Raw genomic sequence first — 20,553 nt, 5'->3', positions numbered from 1 at the left:
TCTTAGTGATGACATAGACCCGAGAAACATGCAAGTGTAGCCGAGGGACACAGAGGGAGCAAAATGCAATGTGAAGGAAAGGTATAGGGAACCGTCGTCTTTGCCCCTTGTCTTTGTCCTCTCCTGATGCAAGCGCACTGCTGGGGTGGGAGGAAGCAGAGTACAGTTGAGACTTCCAGTTTCTGTAACATTACAAGGTCTAATCAGCTGTTTCCCTAGTATATGGATTCTAAGTAACCTCTGTCCCAATACCCTTGACACTGGAGTGTCACCCCGGGTCCACCCTTTTTAACATTTCTGTGACTCGTGAAGTCCTTAGTATCTGTTGTGGTTTTTTGTCCCTGTGTGTTCTGTCCTTTGGATTAGATTGTACACCACTTGTGAGCCATGTGGGCTCAGTCAGTATGATTATGGAATGGTCTGGGTTTCCGTGGATGAAACGACACGGTTTGTAGTAAAGCAGAAAATACACTACGGTAATTACCACTGATAGAGCATCAGTTACTGTTGGTAGAGGGGACCTGGGATAACCCAACTTGCCTGACTCACCCACCTTTAGGAAAGATTTCAGAGTAAGCAGCTTCAGTGTTGTTCTCCAGCTCAGCCCAGTGAAGGTCTCCTTTTACCTCACTCTATCACTCTGCTGCTGTCCTGGCCTCCATTTCCTTGCTGGTTGTGTCTCTTGGCTGGTCTTACTGTCTAATTCACTGAACATAGAGTGAGAAATTTCTCTACTAAGGGCCTTTTTTGTAAAAAAAAAAAAAATCTACTCTCTTAAATGTACCTTACATGTATCTGGTAATGTATTTCTTTACCAACTGTAAACCTTTCATGATTAGACATAACTTAACTTGTTACTATATGTGTATGTATGTATCTTCATATCTCTATGTTGTATATGCTTTCTCTCCTTGCTTACTTTTCTGCTGTATGCCTTCCAGTTTCACCATCCTATTCTTCAACACTGAAATCCTCTGTCCTATCCTTAACCTTTCTTTTCTGAACTGTACAGCAAGAGCTCTCGACATCCGGGAGGTAAGGGTGACAGCCATGTACCTTTAATTAATGAGTGTCTTCCTAGTCCTGTGAGGTCATCATTTTCAATCAAGTGCACGAGTTTTGGTGGGATACATCAGCAGATGTGAGGGAGGAAAGAGTTACTGACTGTGAGGGAGGAAAGGGACACCTGTTTGTCTGGCCTGACCAGTCCCATCGGTGCAGATGCTGAGGGACTGACAGCCACACCACCCTACAGCCATTGGAATCCCATTAAGCATTGCTTTTCTGCTGCTCACTGGCTGCATCGCACCTGCTCTTATTTGTATATGTATGCATTGTGTCACTCGGGCTGATTTGCAAGCCACCTGGGAAGGCAGGTGGGTTCGGATATTATTTTGATTGATAGAGCAATGACTGGGCATAGCAAATGCTGAGTCTCAAAAATTGACATGGTGTTGACACTTTATGGCAGAGCAGCGAAACACACTGTGGGGCATCTATTGATCACTAATGCTAAGTGCTTTGTGCATCTTTTAAGTAATCGTCATTACCCTCCTAAGATAGGCACTTCTTGTGTCTATAAGAGATGACGTGCAATGGTTAAATACAAGAATACCTTAGAGAGATGTTTAGTGTAAGATAAAATACAAGATTAAATTAAGCTTTAACCGTGAAAACAATTTTCTTAATCAGCTTAACCAGTTCTCCAAGAACTCTGACTAGTAGAGGTTTTATTATCGGGGTTTCCCAGGTCTCTCACTTCCCACAAAATGCTGATCCTCTCTGACAGTGAGCTTCTTTCCTCTCCATTTCCTCTGTCAAGCGCTTGGGTCTGTCCCATACTCAACTGAAGAAGACTCGGGAGGTTATGGAAGATACTAGGGATAAGCTGGCTCTGGTGGGTGCTGAGAAGGGAGGAGCTGTGACACTCACAGGTAGAACACCGCCACCAACGTGCATAGCTCCAAGAGCGCAACACATAGTTATCGCATCTAGACATGGAAATCCAGACGCCCAGCTTGGAGGAAGGAAAGGGTTAGTCCCATTAGCCCACAAATGAGCTAACAGATTACTAAACCATGGGACACAATGTAGCATGGTAGTTAAAAGAGGAGGAGGCGAATTAGAATTGTTCTCATGAAAGGGTTTCCCCCCAAAGATATAAGTATACAGTATTGATGTAGGTTCAGTTTCTAAGGAACCAAGGAACTTGAAAAGAACAACAAATTAATTATATATTTTATATACATGTGATAAATATACATACAATAAATATACATTTAAACAAAACTACAATTAACTCATTACAATATACCAAAATTGAGTACACTTCTATCCGGATCTGTATCACAACATGAATAGGTACTGGTTTACAGTTTCATAAAACCTTACACATATACCTGGGTCCCAAGCTCAGCAACATCATTTAGAGGACCAGATATTCATGGTAGTCAAGTAAACACAGAGGCCCAGTAAATGACTTTCAGGAAATAAACTATGTCTGTCTATAAATATAAGGCTAGATGATCTGTTAAGAGCCTGGTAACATTGCAACACACATCACTATGTACCCTACCCTTTTCTTAAAGTAATACGTGGCTCAAGCTATGGATGCTTTTAGGTTTAGTTTTAATCTGATAAATCGTTGAATGCTACACCCTTGAAAGCTATTTCAATTTGTTTAAAATTACTAGAGAAGAGCAAGTGTGGTGGCACCCTTGATCCCAACCCTTGGTGGGTGGAGCCAGAAGGATTGGAGGTTCCTGAATTCAAGGTCATCCTTAACTACTTAGCAAGATGAAGGCCAGCCTGGGCTACATGAGACCTTGTCTCAATCCCTGCTCCCCAAGGGGGCAAGAAAATGAAGTTGCTGTAGCGGTGGGAGTAATTGTAGAGTTTGTCCACCAGAAACATGGCTCAGCTCCATTAATAAGGGGTGGGCCTCCCTATATCCTCATGGCAGAGATGGCCGTGTGTAAGAGTAGAAAACTGAGAATGTATGTGGCAGAAGAGTGCGTGGGCTTGGACTTGCTGCAGGCAGATAAGAGGTTTCCACAGGCATACAGAGAATCAAAGAGTCAGTCATGAAAGCATGTATTTGTTGCCACTGTGGGCTTACAAAGTGGCCTCACCGAAGCTATCACAAGAGACAAAGATTTGGCAATAGTGTTAGACTGACTGACCAAGGGTTCCAGACTAGAAAACCAAGTGGTGAAGGGTCCTAGTGTCTAGAAGGATCTAGTGGCCCAGGACTAGACTAAATTGTTATGACTCTTTAGGGAAAAAAAAACAAAAGTAGGTATTTTCTGTCCACAGTATTTTAAGTTGTAGCTCTTGAGCCACAGTTGATTCACATACTGCCAAGTCATATTAACCTTCCACCTAGCAGGTGTAATTGTTTATTTGTATGATTTATTCTTTGAGCCAGGGCTCACAAGGTAGCATCCTGAGTACTGGGATTACTATGACTAGCTCATAATGTATAATTCTATCCTATGATTTCTGAGTCTACTTCAGATTGTATGTGCAGACGAGGGCGGAAACATCCGGTGCAATCTGAACCTTCCTCTACAGACCTTGCCTGAGTAACAACTTCTATACTGTTGCTATGGATACATGTCCAGTCCATCCTTTCAGCTCTGTAACCCTCCTCCTGAAAGTCAGTTCCCGCGTTTCAAGGTGGTACCCTCTCGTTGCAGCTATAGAGGACCAGTTCCGTGGTACACCATCAATCTTGATTTACCGCCCTACAAAAGATGGCATGAATTAGTGACTGACAAGGCACCAATGGTATGTTATAAGTCTTAACTCTTCTTGTTCTGACTTCATAGGCTATAGTTCTGCTTTTTAAGAAGTACTTTATAAGTTGGTTATGGAAGCCCACACCCATAATCCAAGCAGTTGGGGAATGTGGCAGGACAGGTGTTGGGAGTATAGAGGTCAGCCTGGTCCACATAATGAGTTCCAAGGCAGTCTTGGCTATAGTGAGACCCTGTCTCAAAAATACTACAAAGGGGATAGAAAGATGGCTGATCAATTGAGAGCACTTAAGGGTACCAGGGATCAGTTCACAGCATCATAGCGTGGGTTCACAATCAATCACCTGTAACTCTAGTTCAAGGGCCTTTGATGCCCTCTTGGCCTTGCTGGGTACCAGGCACGCATGTGGTACACATACATAAATGCTAATGTTCATACACATGAATAAATATAAGTAAGTTTAAAGGTATATTTTTGAAATTCTTCTACCATGCACAGTAATTGATAGAGAAAAATGCACATTTCCCTGTAGCTTTTTGTGCTTTGGGGGCATAGAATTTGTTTCTCCTGCTCTTAATACTATCTCCCTCCATCTAAATGGTTAAGAAGCAATGCGACTTTAAAGAGAAAACTGTTTATATGTATTCATTGAAAACACTTTTTTTTTTTGCTTATGATGACACGGTTTCTCTGTGGCCTGGAACTCAGAGAAATCCATCTGCCTCTGCCTCCCAAGTGCTGGGGATGAAGGAGTGTACCACCACTGCCCAGCTTGTTATCTATTTTGAATAAGTCAGAAGGTCTACATTTGTTTTCATGACACCAGTATTCATCTTAAATCTCAATGCTTCTTTGTGTTTTTAGTGTTTTATTTATTTTTTCAGCTGAGGACTATAGTGAATTCCATCAAGAATTTAGTAAACGCATTTGTGCCAAGTGGAAAAATCACGCAGATGGTGGACCAAAAGTTGGTAAGAAATATTTCCTGCAGTTAAGTTTAAGGACACACATAGGAATTTTAAAAAGTTGTGCTTAGGTGCAAGGAGATTGAAGTAGCAAAAACAGGGCCTACATGGGTGTACACCAGGTCTCCTTGTATATTTTATAGCTAACAGTTGAGTATTTTTATAGAACTCCTGACTGTGAGAATGAGTGGGTCTCTGACTCTTGTGCCTGCTCTTGGGACTCTTCCTCCTGTTGGGCTGTTGTGTCCAGCTTTGATATGGTAGTATTTGCTTTGTCTTACTATATTTTCTTTTATCATCTTTGGTTGTTATCTCTTAGAAAAGTGTTTGTTTCTAATGAGAGACAGAAAGGGGGTGGATCTGGAGGAGATGGGGGTGGGGAGGAACTGGGAGGAGTAGAGGGAGGAAAACTATAGTCAGGATATAATGTATGAAAAAAGAATCTCTTTCCAGTAAAAAAAAAAAATGTGTATGAGATTTGTTTAAAGAAGAAACAATTCATTGACCTTTCCTCAAGAATGTTGGGAACCTTTACATTTATTCTTAAGCACTGTCAAACTTGAGAACCTTCATTTCTAGGGGTTGGACTACTGGAGTCACAGGGTACAAAGCATGTCAGGTTTTAGCAGTTAACTGCTCCTCAATTTGTACAAAGCAATGGGAACATAAACAGGTTTCATCAGGAATATGGGGTTTCTTGTTTTTGTAGTTAGGTATCCAGGCACCTAAAACTGAAAACTAGCTGGTCCTCTCCCCCTCCACCCCTCCAGGAGTATAGCTCAGTGATAGAGCACCATGGTTAGCATTTTGGACATCCCGGGTTTAATCCCAGAACTAGAAAGAAAAAGTTCATGTTTTAAAAGCAGTTTCTATAAGTAACTAAAAAAAAAAAAAACCTCAGCGATTTTGCTAAATAAAGATAAAATGGCATGCTCATTCTATGCAGTCCAATGGTGTCTGTGACCCCCCAAGTCTGTCAGGTGTCTTCTTCATCTAAGGACTGCCCCCCAAGTCCGCAAGGTATCTTTATCATCTAGAGACTGGCTCCCCAAGTCCACAAGGTGACTTCATCATCTAGGGACTGGTCCTCCAAACCCCCAAGTGTCTCCACCATCTAGGGACTGGTCCTCCAACCCTCCAAGGTGTTCTCATCATCTTTTGAATGCTGCTGCAAAGTGCAGGTTAAGGAGAGGCTGGAAGACCCTAGACCCTATTTGGGGAACTAATGACTTTTGGATCACATATTTACCATGGGAGCTGGCTGTCCTGGATATTTTAGGGTATTAAGCTGCAAGTCTGGCCTCTACCCACCACTTTCTTTGCTGTTGTTTGAGACAGGGTCTCACCATATATCTATCTCTGGCCACCCTGGAGCTCACTGCATGGACCAGACTGACCTCAAACTCACAGAGATCCACCTGTTTCTGTTCCCTGGTACTGGGATTCAAGGTGTGAGCCACCATACCCGGCTACCCACTGCTTTCTTCTTCAGTTGTAACAACCAGACTTTCACAAGACATTGCCATCTCCCCCAGGACAGAACTCCCTAGGGACTGGATGACCAAAGCACTTCCTCTTTCCATGCGACCCTTGCACTTGCCACAAGCACAAGCAAGCCTGTGGGGTCATGTTTACGTTCTCACCTCTCTACCAAAGTTAACATGTGGTAAATCTCCCAGGCTGACCCTGAATAACAGTGGTAGAAACAAAAGGGGAATGAGTCCCTCACCTATCCCAGCATCTACATCCCATCCGTTCTGAACGTCAGTAGGGAGGCAGCATTGCAGTTGTTGATGCTATGGTACGGAGTCCAGTGTTACTGCATTTTAAGGCTGTGAAATTTTAATTTTCTGATTTGGAAGGATAATATTTACTAATAATACATGTTCCATATGGTGGCTGTTAGGACTAAATGCCATATCACTCTAAGTAAAGTATCATGCTTACCATGTGTTTAAGTCCTGTGTTGTGGGATATTATTTAAGATGTGTTATATTCATTTATGCTGTGGATTCTTTGTTAATGATGCAAAGATGTATTGCATTCTTTATGTTGCATTTGTTTAACTCTGTGAAACTGTGATACTTCGCCTGTCCAAAATATTTGATTGGTCTAATAAAGAGCTGAACAGCCAATAGCAAGGCAGAAGAAAGGATAAGTGGGGCTGGCAGACAGAGAATAAATAGGAGAAATCTGGGAAGAGAGGATTAAGGAGGTATAAGAAAAGAAGTTGAAGAACATCAGGGGCCAGCTACCCAGCTACACAGCAAGCCATGGAGTAAGAAGTAAAGAAAAGTATACAGAAATAGAGAAAGGTAAAAGCCCACAGGCAAAATATAGAAGGGCTAATATAAGGTAAGAAAAACTGGCTAGAAACAAGGCTAGCTAAGGCTGGGCATTCATAAGAAAGAAAGACACCATGTGATTTTGGTGAGAGCTGGTGCTGGGCTCCCCAAAAGAGTAAACCAACTACAGTCATATTTGTTAAATTGGCTGGAGCAGTTCACTCTCAGTGCCTTGAGATCACAGGAAAACACATAATATGTTTAGTTAGGTCACCTCATGCAGATGTCGGGGCAGTGAGGTGGCCAAGCCCCAGGACCTGAGTTCCACCACCAGAACTCCATAATTGAAGGAGCAAACCAACACCTGCAATTGTCCTTTGACCTCCACACATGGGTGTCATGCCACACCCTGTACACAAAATAAATAAGCAAATGTAAAAAAAGGGTAAATGCAGGGCTTGTGAGCTTTAAACACGCTGTCTTTGCTGGAGGAGATAATTGTGCCCTCTGTATTGTTCTTAGCTGAGGTTGAGAACAAGATACAATGTCCATCATTTGTAGTGATGAGGCCAGCGGGCAGGCCTGCTTTTTGTCCCTCCCGGCTCCCCACACGGTTAGCTTAGCTCTGGAAATAACAACACACAAATTGTATTCTTTTAAACACTGCCTGGCCCAATAGCTATAGCCTCTTACTGGCTAACTCTCACATCTTGATTAACCCATTTCTATTAATGTGTGTAGCTCCGCGAGGTGGTGGCTTACCGGGCGGCTGGCTCCATGGCGTCTGACCAACTATGCTTTCTTTCTCCCAGGATTCTGTTCTGTCTACTCCACCTATCTAAATCCTGCCCTATCAAAAAGCCAAGGCAGTTTCTTTATTAACCAATGAAAGTAACAGATAGACAGATGACCCTCCTCCATCAATCATTGAATTGTTTATCTGTTGTTTGCTAATAATTAAATGCAACAGATGCAGTTTAGGTCAGGACCAGCCACTAACCCTGACAAACAGTTTTGTGAAGCTGTAGAATACTGTGCTTGTTGCTGTGTGTTGCCTGTCACCTAAGAGCGCATGAGCGGAACTTTGCTCATGGTGTTGGTCTTGGTAGAGGGTCACTTTAAGTCACGCAGGTAAATGATTCCAGTCCTCTTCTCTCTGGGAGCCGGCCTGAAGGGCAGTAGGAAAAGAGAATCACAGCTTTCCATAGGAGTCCACCGAGCATGAGATGTAATTTTTTAGAAATATATGATGTAGAATGCTTTAAAAATAACATACCACCTATCGCGGTGACAGAATGTAGGAGTTGTAGGCAGAGAGCCAGATCACAAAGCCTGGGTTTAAGATCAGTGGTCATTAATTTCTTTCTTTTCAGCCTGGCCTACTTGGCAAGATTCCTGACCCTTTTGAAGATGAAATGAAGGGAATTGCAGATGTTACTGGAATCCCTTTAGGTAAAGTTCACCTTGCCATGTTTGAAACATTTGATAAAACACTGAGACATATTTGAAGTCTGACGTACTATACAATGAAATGCACAAACCTGGGGTCTAAACAGCGTGTTGAAGGGTTACAGATGCATCCACGCCTGCAGGCCTCACTCATAAAAGGTGAAGGAACTCCAGTCTGTCAAAATGTGTCATCTGTCCCTTCACAGACAATAACCCTGCTCTGCCTTTACCTTGTTAAAAATAAAACTGAACATTTGAATTACTGTTCTTTCTTAAGCCTATCGATGCAGGTTGTTGTTTTCAGATTCTGCATATTGACAATGAGGCTATTATTGTATGTGTGCACGCATTCTTGCCTATGTTTTTAATGGATAGGTATATACACAAATTTCTCATACTGCCCTTGTCAATAAGCCTATTCATTTTAGGAATTGTCTCGCAGCATTTACAAGACTAAGTACATAGCTAGCTACCCTGTGACCCCAAAGTTCAGTTCAAGAGAAACGTACTTGTAGCCTTGTAAATTCTGCAAGACAGTTCCTAAAATGAGCAGACTTATTGACGAGGGCAGCATGAGAAATTTGATTTCCTCTCATTAATACTGCAAGTTGCTGACTTCCTCTCAGTTTGACTTTTCTTGTTTCCTCTATTTTGGGGAAGAGCAAAACACTAGTCAAGGTCTCTTCATATATTTCTGATAGATGAAGCACCGTTTACTAAAATTGATTATCTTTGTTTCCACACATCATAGTGGCATCTTTGATGTAAGTCAGACGATGTGTGTGAACTTTTTTCTGTTCATTGTCTTTGTCTTGTGTCAGTCACAGGCTGTCTCGGTTACTAAAGCTTTACAGTCGGTCCATTCTAGCCGTGTGATGCTTCACCTCTGCCTCCCTTCCACGGCCCTTCTGTTGTTCTGCATTCCCCTATGCTTCATAACCAGCCTGCCACCGTGACAGCCTGTTGGTGTTTGGAATGAAATTCATATATCCTTGAATATAGTTTATTGTCAGCTTTTGTTTGAGTAGTGTTTTCTCAAAGGCATTTTTTTTTAATTTGGGGAGAAAGGATTTTATATATTACTCATTGAATTATTCTTAGGTAGTGGTATTTTGGGCAGTGAATTTGTCTTCTTGCTTTTGTGTTTTTCTATTTTAAGGCCAATATTCACTGCTGTTTGTAGCCATGCTGGACTCAGTTTCAGGGTCCTCCTAATCCCCCCTGAGGGGTGATGGGATTCTGGGCATGTGCAGCCTTGCCCAGCTCTTGCAGGTTTTCAGTTTCAGTTTTCAGTTCAAACATTTATTGTAAAAGGTTTTTCTCATTAACATAAAAGCAAAAGAGTCACCATTTTATGTAACCAGTGAATTTTTCACAAGAGAATTGATTGAAAATCAAAGTTGGCTAGAGCTTTTTATTCTTTTGCTTCCCTAAATGATTTCTTTTAAGGGCTGGTAATACGAATTGGCAAGTAAAGGGATTGGTTGCAAAGCCAGACAACCTGGGTGCTAGATCCTGAGATCCACATGGTAGAAGCAAAGAACCAACTTCCACATTTTTTCTCATCACCACACATGCATCACGGCAAACTTAGACACACAATGGCAAACCCGTGCATACATCTTGTATGTGCACACAAGGAAAAATGCACATATAGATAAATATAAAAATATTCTGTAAGGCAGTGATGGCACACAGTTTTAATCCCAACACTCAGGAGGCAAAGGCAGGTGGGTCACTGAGTTCAAAGCCAGCCTGGTCTACAGAGTGAGTTTTAGGACAGCTAGGACTATACAATGAAACTGTCTCAAAAAAAATCTAACTAAAAAATAATTTAAAAAGATAACATGCTGGAAATATATATTTGTAATTTACATGAGAAGAAAAGTCTTTTTGTTGTTGTTGTTTTTTGAGACGGGGGTCTCTGTGTAACAGCTCCGGCTGTCCTGGAACTGTAGACCAGGCTGTCCTTGAACTCAGAGAGATCCGCCTGCCTCTGCCTCCCAAGTGCTGGGATTAGAGGTGTGCACCACTACTTCACAGTGAGAAGAAAGTCTTAATATAAAAAGAGCCCTCACAAGTAATTACAAAATATAAATATCTTTAGAGAATAAGAATTAACATAAATTACCTGAAAAAATATATATCAGGGTAAAAATACATGTTAAGCCCAGCATGCTAGCATTTAACAAGACAGAGAAAAAACATGCTACATACCTTTAGGTTAAAAGCAGAATTGTGTTTCCCTTATACTTTTATGATTATTTACAAAACTATCTTTTTTTAACAGGAGAGATTATTTCATTCAACATTTTCTACGAATTGTTCACCATGTGTACATCAATAATAACTGAAGACCATGAAGGTAATCTTTGCTGAGGGAGCGTGGCAGTGCAGAGCACAGCATCAAATAAAGCTTTTTTAGAGTAGAATTAGAACATTTCCCAACGAGGCTTGCTGTTCCTATTGTGTGTATGTTGTATATAGTTTAGTATATCCTGGTAGATTTTTATAAGCACACTGAAAATTAGCCTTAAGACAACTGGAATGCTTATTAAACTTTAAATCAGACATGTGCCACTTCCCGATGACTAAGCATCCAGATAGATGGTCCTATGGGCGCCATTCTTATTCAGACCACCACAGACTGTGGCAGATGTTTTTCTGGAGACCCAGGACAAACATCCTCTCATAATTTCCCAGTCAGCAAGCACTGTGGATGGGAGCCTCACTTTCCTGACTGGTCCCCAATATATATGGCACAAGGTGACTCACCCTTCATTCACTCTGACTTTTGACCTATATCTAATACTTGAGATGTTCATCTCTAAGTGGCAATTAAGGAATTCACATTAAGAGGTTAAGATACCTATGTCCTGGTAGGACTTTAGTTGTCCAAGGAATAAGGATTTGCTTCCATAGCTGATCTTATCGGAGTCCCCAGATGCAGATGTTACTGTCCCAATGTGATAGTAAATACTTGTTTGAACTTTAGGCTTATTCTGGCTTCCAGGCTCTTAATTATTATATATTGCTAGATTATACAGCTCTGAATAAATTGTCACATCTGTCTGTCCGTCAGTGATTAAGAATCCACTGTACTTTAACTGTGGATACATGTCTCTGCTGCTGCTTCCTTCCTAATAGGTCATTTACTACATGGAAGAAATATGGATTTTGGCATATTTCTTGGGTAAGTAACCTGACATCCTTTCACTCCATCAGAAGTATTACCTTGATAAAAAGTAAGTCCCCCTCATGTGCAGAAGATGGTCTTGAGTGAAGATGATAGGATTCCTTAGTGTTGGAAAGGCAGGCACACTGGGCAGACTTAGGAGTTGTGTCTCCGAAGTTGCACCTAGTAAACAGAAATCAGGGCCATGCTTGAAGGGCACAGGGGCTTATTTTCATTTATTGCTTAAGGGGATCTGTCATCTTGACCTTTACGAGAAACTAGCAGCTTTGTAATTAGAGGTCTTCATTTGAATCTGGGCCTCACTATTTATGTAGCCAGAGTTAATCAATTTTTCTGAGCTTCATTTTTACAACCTGGAAAAAGAATGAAGGAAAGTTTATTCTGGCTCAGAGTTCAGAGGTCTCAGTCCACGATCATCTGACTCTTCTATTTCTAAGGCTGGTGAGACGGAGCATCATGTTGGTGGGAGGCCGCTCACCTTTTACAGTGAGGCGTGCATTAAAGACAAAATAGAGCCCCCAAGGGTGCACTTCCAGGACCCAGCTTCCTTCATATGGGACCCACCCCCTAAGTTTGTATCATCTCCCAGTAATCTCCAGATGGTTAGCCCACCAGTGGATTATTAACCCTATCACTTCCAAAGCCTCACCTCTGAACTTCGGTGCATTGGGGACTGGGCCTTGAACACCAGCCTTTGAGGGACATTTCAGATTCAGACTATAGCACACTCATAAAGCTCTTGTTAAAGTTGGTCCTAAGTGAGCAGGCAAATAAAGCACCTATAAGTCAGACATGGAATCTCAGGCCTGTAATTCCAGCCCTTGGTAGGTCGAGGCAGGAGGATTGCAAGGTTGAAGTCATCTTGGATTCCATAGCAAGACCGAGGCACAAACACGCAGCACCTATGTAATGCCTCCTCTCAACTCCATCTCTGTCTTTAATGTCACCAACATTTGTCTTTTTTAGGTGGAATATAAATAATAACACTTGGGTTATTACAGAAGAATTAAAGCCTTTAACAGTGAATTTGGACTTCCAGAGAAACAATAAGACTGTTTTCAAGGCTACAAGCTTTGTTGGATATGTGGGCATGTTGACAGGATTCAAACCAGTAAGAAATATGTTATGTAACTTTCTTTTCTTTTCTTTTTTTGGAACAGGGATTCTCTGTGGTTTTGGAGCCTGTCCTGGAACTAGCTCTTGTAGACCAGGCTGGTCTCGAACTCACAGAGATCCGCCTGCCTCTGCCTCCCGAGTGCTGGGATTAAAAGCGTGCGCCGCCACCGCCCGGCGTTATGTAACTTTCTAAGTAGTTTTGTGTCCTGGTTTTACTGTCTGGGAATATAAGAAAATGAGGATATATAAAGAATATGAAGGTACGCATGGTGGCACACTCCTTCAATCCTAAGGAGGCAGATGTTGCTGAGTTCAAGGCCAGTCTGGTCTACATATGAATTCCAGGCCAGCCAGGACTGTATAGGGAGACCCTGTCTCAGATAGACATGCAAAAAGAATCTGGAGCCCTGTTTTATTCCCTGTCCTTATCACTTTTGTCAGTATGAGACCCCACACCACAAAGGAAATGGTTTTTGTGACTGTTGAATCACATGGCCGGCAAAGTCTCAAAGTAAAGTGGAAGTCAGGGCCTAGGTGTCCTGCTCACTTAGGTACATCATGATGAGTTCAAGGCGTGGGCTCTTTGCTCTTCATTTCTTACAGTAATTCCCACCCAACTCATCTCACGCAGTGCATGCAAAAATGTTTGAACTTAGAAGAGTCTTTCTAATGTTACTGTGGTTTTGATTCCTCTTTCCATCTTCCAGTACTCGGTTCAGGTCTTTCTAGACTACTGTCCTGGATGAATTTCTGACCGCATTGTTTTGTCTTTTTCTCAGGGACTGTTTAGTCTTACACTAAATGAACGTTTCAGTTTAAATGGTGGTTACCTGGGTGAGTAAAATGTCTGGAGATGCATCAGGAATCTCAGTCTTCGTGAGGGAGGGCAGTAATCTAACCTCTTCTTGGTCCTCTGACACTGTCTGTATCTCATCTCTCCCAGGTATCCTAGAATGGATTTTGGGGAAGAAAGATGCCGAATGGGTCGGGTTTACCATGAGATCAGTTCTGGAAAATAGTACAAGGTGAAGTGATTTGTTGCTTTATCATCAAATATCTCTGTTAAATACAGAACTATTTACCAAGAGTCAGCTTCCTATCCATTGGAAACATTGTATTTTTTAGGTGATTCTTTGGCATTCACATGGAATTATTCCTGTGTTTTGTGCTGTCATAGCAAAGCAATGAATTGGATTATTAGTATCAGTATTAGAGATATTGACACTAAAAAAGATATGTAAGTTTTTGTTATATAAAAATCATACCATGTGCATAGGAAATGCTATATAGTAAAATCTTTATATAAATGGTAATACATTGAGTTTCTTGCCACAGGAAAAATATACAAATTGTAATACATATTAACCTAGACGTTCTAGTCTGTTGTAGTGCTGAAATAATACCAAATTGTCTTTAGCACATACTGTGTCCACATGATTTGGACAAAATGAGCATCGACCTTACTTTTTAAACACTTCGTAGGAACTGGAAGTTGGTTGTCTTCCTTGATTATCCACTCTGGTTTTTAATAGTCCTCACTTTCAAACTTACTTCCTGTTCCCCAAGTATTGTAGCATTTTTTGGGTGTGCTTTTGTTGTTTTCTTGAGACAGAATCTAATATAATCTGAGCCGGTCTCAAGCTCACTATATAGGTCTCAAGATGACCTTGATCCTCTGGCCTGTACTTTCTAGGTGCTAGGATTAACAGTTTGTATGATGCCGTGAGCAAAAGCAGAGTTTTGTGCACGTTGTCAAGGGCTCAGCAAATTGAGCTGCAGCCACAACCCTCCCCAGCACTGTAATTATCCCCCCTTTGTCCTGTTGAATAGAAGACAGAGACAGAAAGGCTAGAGGATGACTCTTGAGATCCCTTCGGACTAGGGGTCCGGGTCCTCCTAAAATCCCCATGTGCAGATTAGTGATCGTCCCAGTGATACTGCTCCCCACCGTTCCTCACAGCGCATTCCCCGTCCAGAAGCTTCCTCACCGTTCCCAGTCAGCTCCTTTATTGTCTACAAATGCTTTATTTGATGCCAGGGATATAGGTATATAAAACATGTATACAGATCAAACATTTACTGTAAATAAATTTACTTTAAAGCAATTCTTTGGTATACATCAGATTGTACCATTCATTAAAGACAAAAGCAAATGTGCACACTAACGACATGGGATGCACTTGTTTATATGAAGAATTAAATCCCGACTGTTTGTTCCCACGGCATATAAATCATCTTCATTTTTCAGAGTTGACTGTCAACATTCAGAATGCCTCTTGACATAGTATAAAACGGCAGAAATAGATTTAGGGGCATTTTGGCATTTCTGTCATAATCCTAAACCGAATGTAATTTCCCAGTGTTTTTATGAAACTCATCAGCAACTCAGAGAAAGTTTTAAAGTTAGGTGTTCTAGTCTGAAGCAGTGGTTCAGGGGCTGAGAGAACTTGCTGTTCTTGCAGGAGTTGCTTTCATTTCCACCTCCCACACGGCAGCTCACAGCACTTGCAGCTCCGCTCCATGGGCTCTGATGCTCTCGTTTATTGCTGTTGCACACGTGGCTTACACAGTCAGGTACACACACATTTACACACAATAATATTTTTTTAAAAGTTAAAACATTCTCATATAATTCAACCCAAACATAAACTAGTTTTATACTTACAACTGAGGAATAATAGCAGAAAGTTATTAAAATGTTTTATTTCCATAATGAAACCACTGTTTCTGTGTGAACAGAAAACCTAGGAGGCATAGTAAAATACTTTTGTTTGTAACGGGGCTTTAATTCCAGCTGCTGCCTTGTGTGTGAGCAAGGTGTTTGAGGCAGCACCCATTGGCCTTGTATGGTGTGATAGAAGCGCACAGGACCAGGGCTGCAGGGAAGTTGTTCATGCAACTCGGGAGAGCACTTCCAGGAATACCTCAGACTTAACATTTATGTGATTTAGAACTAATGTTCGGTCCTTGCTCATTCAGAAATCTTTGTTTCCAACTGTGTCCACATTCAGTTAAGTAACTCTATTAAGGGGCCTCTTATACCTGTTTCTCTTTAGTTTCTACGACAAAAACGCATCATTCAAAATCAACTAAAACTGCTTACTTTTAAAAAAATGTTTTTATATAGTTATGAAGAAGCCAAGAATACCCTGATCAAGACCAAGATAATGGCCCCAGCATATTTTATCCTGGGAGGCAACCAGTCTGGGGAAGGCTGTGTGATCACACGAGAAAGAAGAGAGGCTTTGGATGTATATGAGTGAGTGCATTTGATAAAACAAGATAGGTAAGAGCCCAGGTGAACATGAGGCCTGAGAGGAAACTCTCTTTTTTATCTAGACTCGATCCGAAGCATGGCAGATGGTATGTGGTCCAAACCAATTATGACCGGTGGAAAAACACCTTGTTCATTGATGACCGCAGAACACCTGCCAAGATGTGTCTAAATCGTACGACACAGAAGGTACATTTGCGTTGTCACATACAGAAAGACACTGTCCCCATGATGGATGGATGATCTTAGCTCTGGTAGTTTTCTTTGCTTGAAGTAAACCTCCTACTTACTGTGTATCTCTAGACACACCTCATGGAGCTTTTTAAGTCCTCGTGAACTTAAGGAGCAAATTCTTGCTGTAATTTCCCTTCCTTACACTAATGCCAGATACCAGTCTGTAAAGTTAAATAACAGATTCTGAAATGATAAATTTCAAAAGGGGAGGAGGAGGAGAGAGAAGTGACACATGAGAACTGTCACCTTTGTTTCTAGCAGTGACTCCACCGGAGGTGCCTTAGGAAGACTGAAAAGTATTTTAGCTTTTGATGACCTAGCTGTATGGGTAAATACAACTGAAGGTCCGTAATTCATCTACTGAACACAATTGTTTCTGTGTCTTAGAATCTCTCATTTGCCACCATGTATGACGTCCTATCAACGAAACCTGTCCTCAACAAGGTATTTACATACACACGCACTGCTTTCGGGGGAAGAATGTTGTTTTGTGTTTTGTTTTTCTGTTACCTTAGCTCATTTTGAACATATTAGTTAAGTCCAACTTCAGGTTTATTATTTATTCATTCATTGATTCATTTTTCAAGACAGTGTCTCTCTGTCCCAGGCAAGCCTAGAATTCCGTTTTTAGGCCAGGCTGGCCTCTGGTGTGCACAGTTCTTCTGCCTTAGCCCTCTGAGTTCTGGGATTGCAGATAGGCACCACCCCACTCAGCTTTAAGGTTTGATTTTTTTCAAAACTCTTTTTGTATGCTGGAAACCCCAACTTTAGGAATGCAGTAAGGGCGTTGCTCACTTGGCAACGCTGTCAGTGTTGTTTCAACTTTAGTGCTCCTTCCCTCCCCACTGTAACCGAGAAACCTAACCGGCCCTTATGGCCATTCTTTGTACAGAGATACATTCTGGATAAATTGCCCCCGACTATCCCATTTTTTTTGTTTGTTTGTTCTTGCCCGAGTTTCCCTAAAATAAACAGCCTGCATTACCTCTGCCAGAAGGAAGTCCTTCCCTTTAGCATTTGGAACTAAGCAGGAAATGGCCCCCTTGATTCACCTCAGTCAAGCTGCCACCTTTCTTTTCTCCTTTGAACTGTATTCCCAAGTGGCTTCACGGTGGGATGCATTACCTGGTCTGCATTACCCCAAGGGTATGGGTGTACTCTGTACTCGGCCATGTGCCTACAGTTTCCTTTCTGTAATGGAACTGCATTGAGAAGCATAGCCAAAGCCACACTGGTCTGCCCGTAACGAATCCTTGGGCTTTGTATGTGTGCTAGTTATACACGGGAGAGGGACAACTGAATCTTAAAATGTTTGTTGATTACTATTAAATAGCGCTATAGCGCAAATTCTTTGGTGGACACAAATGCTAATATGTGTAAGATCTTAGACTTGAAAATATCATTAAAATGAAAATAACCTTCTCTTTTCAGCTGACTGTATTCACAACCTTGATTGATGTTACCAAAGGTCAGTTTGAAAGTTACCTCCGGGACTGCCCAGACCCTTGTATAGGCTGGTGAGCACACATGGCCTACTGGACATACTGAAACCTGAAGATGTGTTCTCTGGCACTGCTCATCTCCTTCCACAGGCTAAGACTCAAGGCCTGTTGTCTTTCGTCATGAGATGTCCTCAGCGTGTCTGCACTTTACAGACTGTGTCTGTGGTTTGCCTGCTTTCATCATCATCATCACTCCCACTTACAGGACAATTCTTTAGGGATGCTCGCTGTGTGGAATTTGCCAGTTCATTTCACTCTGACACTGGGGAGGGGTAACCTGACCTCTGTGGAACAGATCAAGGTCCTTTGCTGGTGTTAATCCAGTGCCCTGTGTGATTGATGTATACGTTCATTCACCTTTCCTTTTTGATCTCCAATATTTATGTTTTTCTGTATACCAGTATTTTTTTCCTCCTGGTTCTCTATTAGAATCAGCATGTCATTGACCTTCGCGGTTAGTGACAGCAATGTGATTTCACTATGCTTGTCTGGGGTTTCTGAGATAGACAACATTATTTTAATGGATAATATACCTTTGACTCTGAAAATAGTATTTGGGAGGGTTACAAAATAATCATTATATAAACAGTATTTTTTTAGAGAATAAGATTGTTCTCATTTTCCTAATTATTCTACCTTCCAGTAACCCCAGGAAGTTTCTAGCTCAAAAACATGAGTTCAAGAACTTAGCAAGCTCATTATTATTGTATGTATAATCCATTTAATAATTTTGTTTCATTTTTCATTCTAATCAACATATTTTTTTAACTTTTCATACAATATACTTATTAACAAGATTTTTCAGAAATCAACCTATTTATGAAAAATGCTAACAGAACTTGTTCACCTTTCTAACTTTCACAATCGACAGTGAAATGTGTGCTGTTTGTGCCAGACTGTACCCATTTAATTTTGTACAATCTTGTTTTCCCGGGATGCCCAATAAACAGTCACTGGCAGTCATGTCAGCACTCATGCATGCTGGCTGGGTGTGTGCCCGTGTGGCTTTGAGGGTGGGGGTCATTATCAAGAGATAGACGCTGAGCATCATATCTAGATTAAATAACAAGGGTTATGCAAGTAGGTTACTAAACATATGACTTAAATGGTCACAATCTGTCGTGACTAATACTTATCTCTTAACCTAGTAGTGCCGACCCAGTTTGCAGGTATGCAAAGGTAACTTTTCCCCCCTCCAAGACTGCACACAGGTGCTTCTACGATGCCAGCGTCTCCAAGATTGTTATAGAGAAGGAACAGGAAACCACAAGAGGATTTGTATTACAATAAGATTCTACGGTAGTCACAGTGGTACATGGTAGTCACATGGAATCTGAGGTTGAGAGGTGTCAGAATAATTAGAAGTCGAAGACCAGCCTGGGATACATGAGACAGTCTCTAAGAACCAAAATCATAAAAATAGAATAATATTCAATTAATGGAAAAAAGATTCCAATTTTAATCCTTTCATAAGAATGAAATGAGATAAAAACCAATCTGTGATTTGTAGTAGGCTTGGTAGAACGATTATAATATGTGACATTCTTCTGATTGCTACATGCTGCTAACTTAGGAGAAAGTCAATGACTTGGAATAACTGGCATTAAAATTTTAGTAGCATTGTTCAGTGGTGAAGCAGCTTTTAGACAGTGTATGTACTCTAAACTTGTTTATACAGGTGTTTACACATAACTATATAGCTAGACTAGAAGGTGATGGCTGGGAGGGTATTAGCCATGTTGACAGTTGTTTCCCCTGGTGAATGGTCAGGGCTAGTAAGACTCAGGCTGGACCCAAAGCATAGAAAGTAACCTACCTGCTTAATATTTAGGAATATGACTTTGTTGTTGTTGTTCATTTGTTTTTTGTTTTAAGGCAAAGTCCTAGGGTTCTGGCTAGCCTCAAAATTGTGATCCTCCTGCTTCAATCCACAGTGCTGTGACTCAGGCATGAGCCATCAAACTGGGTTTAGGAATTTTGATTTCAAATGGGGTCCCACACTTAACTAGTATGCATCCGGCCCTAGGTTCAATCCCCAATAACCACCAAAAAAAAAAAAATTGTTAAAGTAAGAGGCTGGAGAGACAGTGTAATGATTAAGAGCTCTCTTGCAGAGGACTCAGGTTTATGACCCAGCACCCAAATGGTGGCTTACAACTGTCTGTAACTCCAGTTTTAGGACATCCAACAGCCTCTTCTGGCCCCCATGAGTGACAGTTTCTTATATAGTGCACATATATGCATATGTACAAGCAAATACATACAAATATTATTTTCTTAAAAATCAAATAGAGCTCTAGGGTAGCTCACCTTGCTGACAGGTACCGCGTACACAGAACTCAGTGTATCGGGCTCTGTAACAGAGAACAGCTCTGCATGCAGCAGCTTGCCTTCTCAACAAACCCGTTATACTTGAAGTCCTACTTGACAGTGAGAAAAGGAAGGCTGAGTCGCTCAGTTCCACTAACAGAGAGAGGAGCTGGGATTTGAGCCAGAGGTGTCCAACTCTTGGGCTTTTAGCATGACACTGTATTTCATAACTACAGGTAGCACAACAAGCAGGCCTGACGTGAGAGGCTTCCTGCTTGAGCTTCTGTGTCCAAAGCCACCAGCCACATTGGCTCTGTCATCTGCTGTTTCTTTGTAAAACAAGCTTCCATAGGGATCAGAAAGCTGAGATCAGAAACTGTTGTTTGTGTTGTCTCTGAGGACACATGATTTTCACTTCTACAATCTTAATTCATCTTGGGGACTTAGAATTAAAGACCCAGTG

At 41.4% G+C, this 20,553-nt stretch overlaps 1 protein-coding gene across 2 annotated transcripts in view; it reads left to right on the top strand.

Annotated features, from left to right (window-relative positions):
- Positions 1 to 18,760, top strand: part of Asah1 (N-acylsphingosine amidohydrolase 1) — a 34,627-nt gene extending 15,867 nt beyond the window's left edge. The window contains exons 2-13 of one of the 2 annotated variants that reach the window (XM_026786943.1): positions 3,699 to 3,789; positions 4,644 to 4,730; positions 8,383 to 8,461; positions 10,749 to 10,823; positions 11,606 to 11,651; positions 12,621 to 12,765; positions 13,550 to 13,604; positions 13,714 to 13,795; positions 15,898 to 16,029; positions 16,110 to 16,233; positions 16,666 to 16,722; positions 17,710 to 18,760. In XM_026786943.1, the coding sequence (XP_026642744.1) occupies positions 3,699 to 3,789; positions 4,644 to 4,730; positions 8,383 to 8,461; positions 10,749 to 10,823; positions 11,606 to 11,651; positions 12,621 to 12,765; positions 13,550 to 13,604; positions 13,714 to 13,795; positions 15,898 to 16,029; positions 16,110 to 16,233; positions 16,666 to 16,722; positions 17,710 to 17,799 (1,063 nt within the window). In that variant the 3' untranslated portion in view covers positions 17,800 to 18,760. The remainder of the gene's footprint in view (positions 1 to 3,698; positions 3,790 to 4,643; positions 4,731 to 8,382; positions 8,462 to 10,748; positions 10,824 to 11,605; positions 11,652 to 12,620; positions 12,766 to 13,549; positions 13,605 to 13,713; positions 13,796 to 15,897; positions 16,030 to 16,109; positions 16,234 to 16,665; positions 16,723 to 17,709) is intronic. The other variant, XM_005362553.2, reaches the window with a different exon arrangement.
- Positions 18,761 to 20,553: the final 1,793 nt, after the last annotated feature.

The sequence above is a fragment of the Microtus ochrogaster genome, linkage group LG7_11 (assembly GCF_000317375.1).
Source record: "Microtus ochrogaster isolate Prairie Vole_2 linkage group LG7_11, MicOch1.0, whole genome shotgun sequence".
Lineage (NCBI taxonomy): Eukaryota > Metazoa > Chordata > Mammalia > Rodentia > Cricetidae > Microtus > Microtus ochrogaster.
Note: the sequence above shows the minus strand (reverse complement) of the source record. Positions and strands in the feature narration are given on the sequence as shown.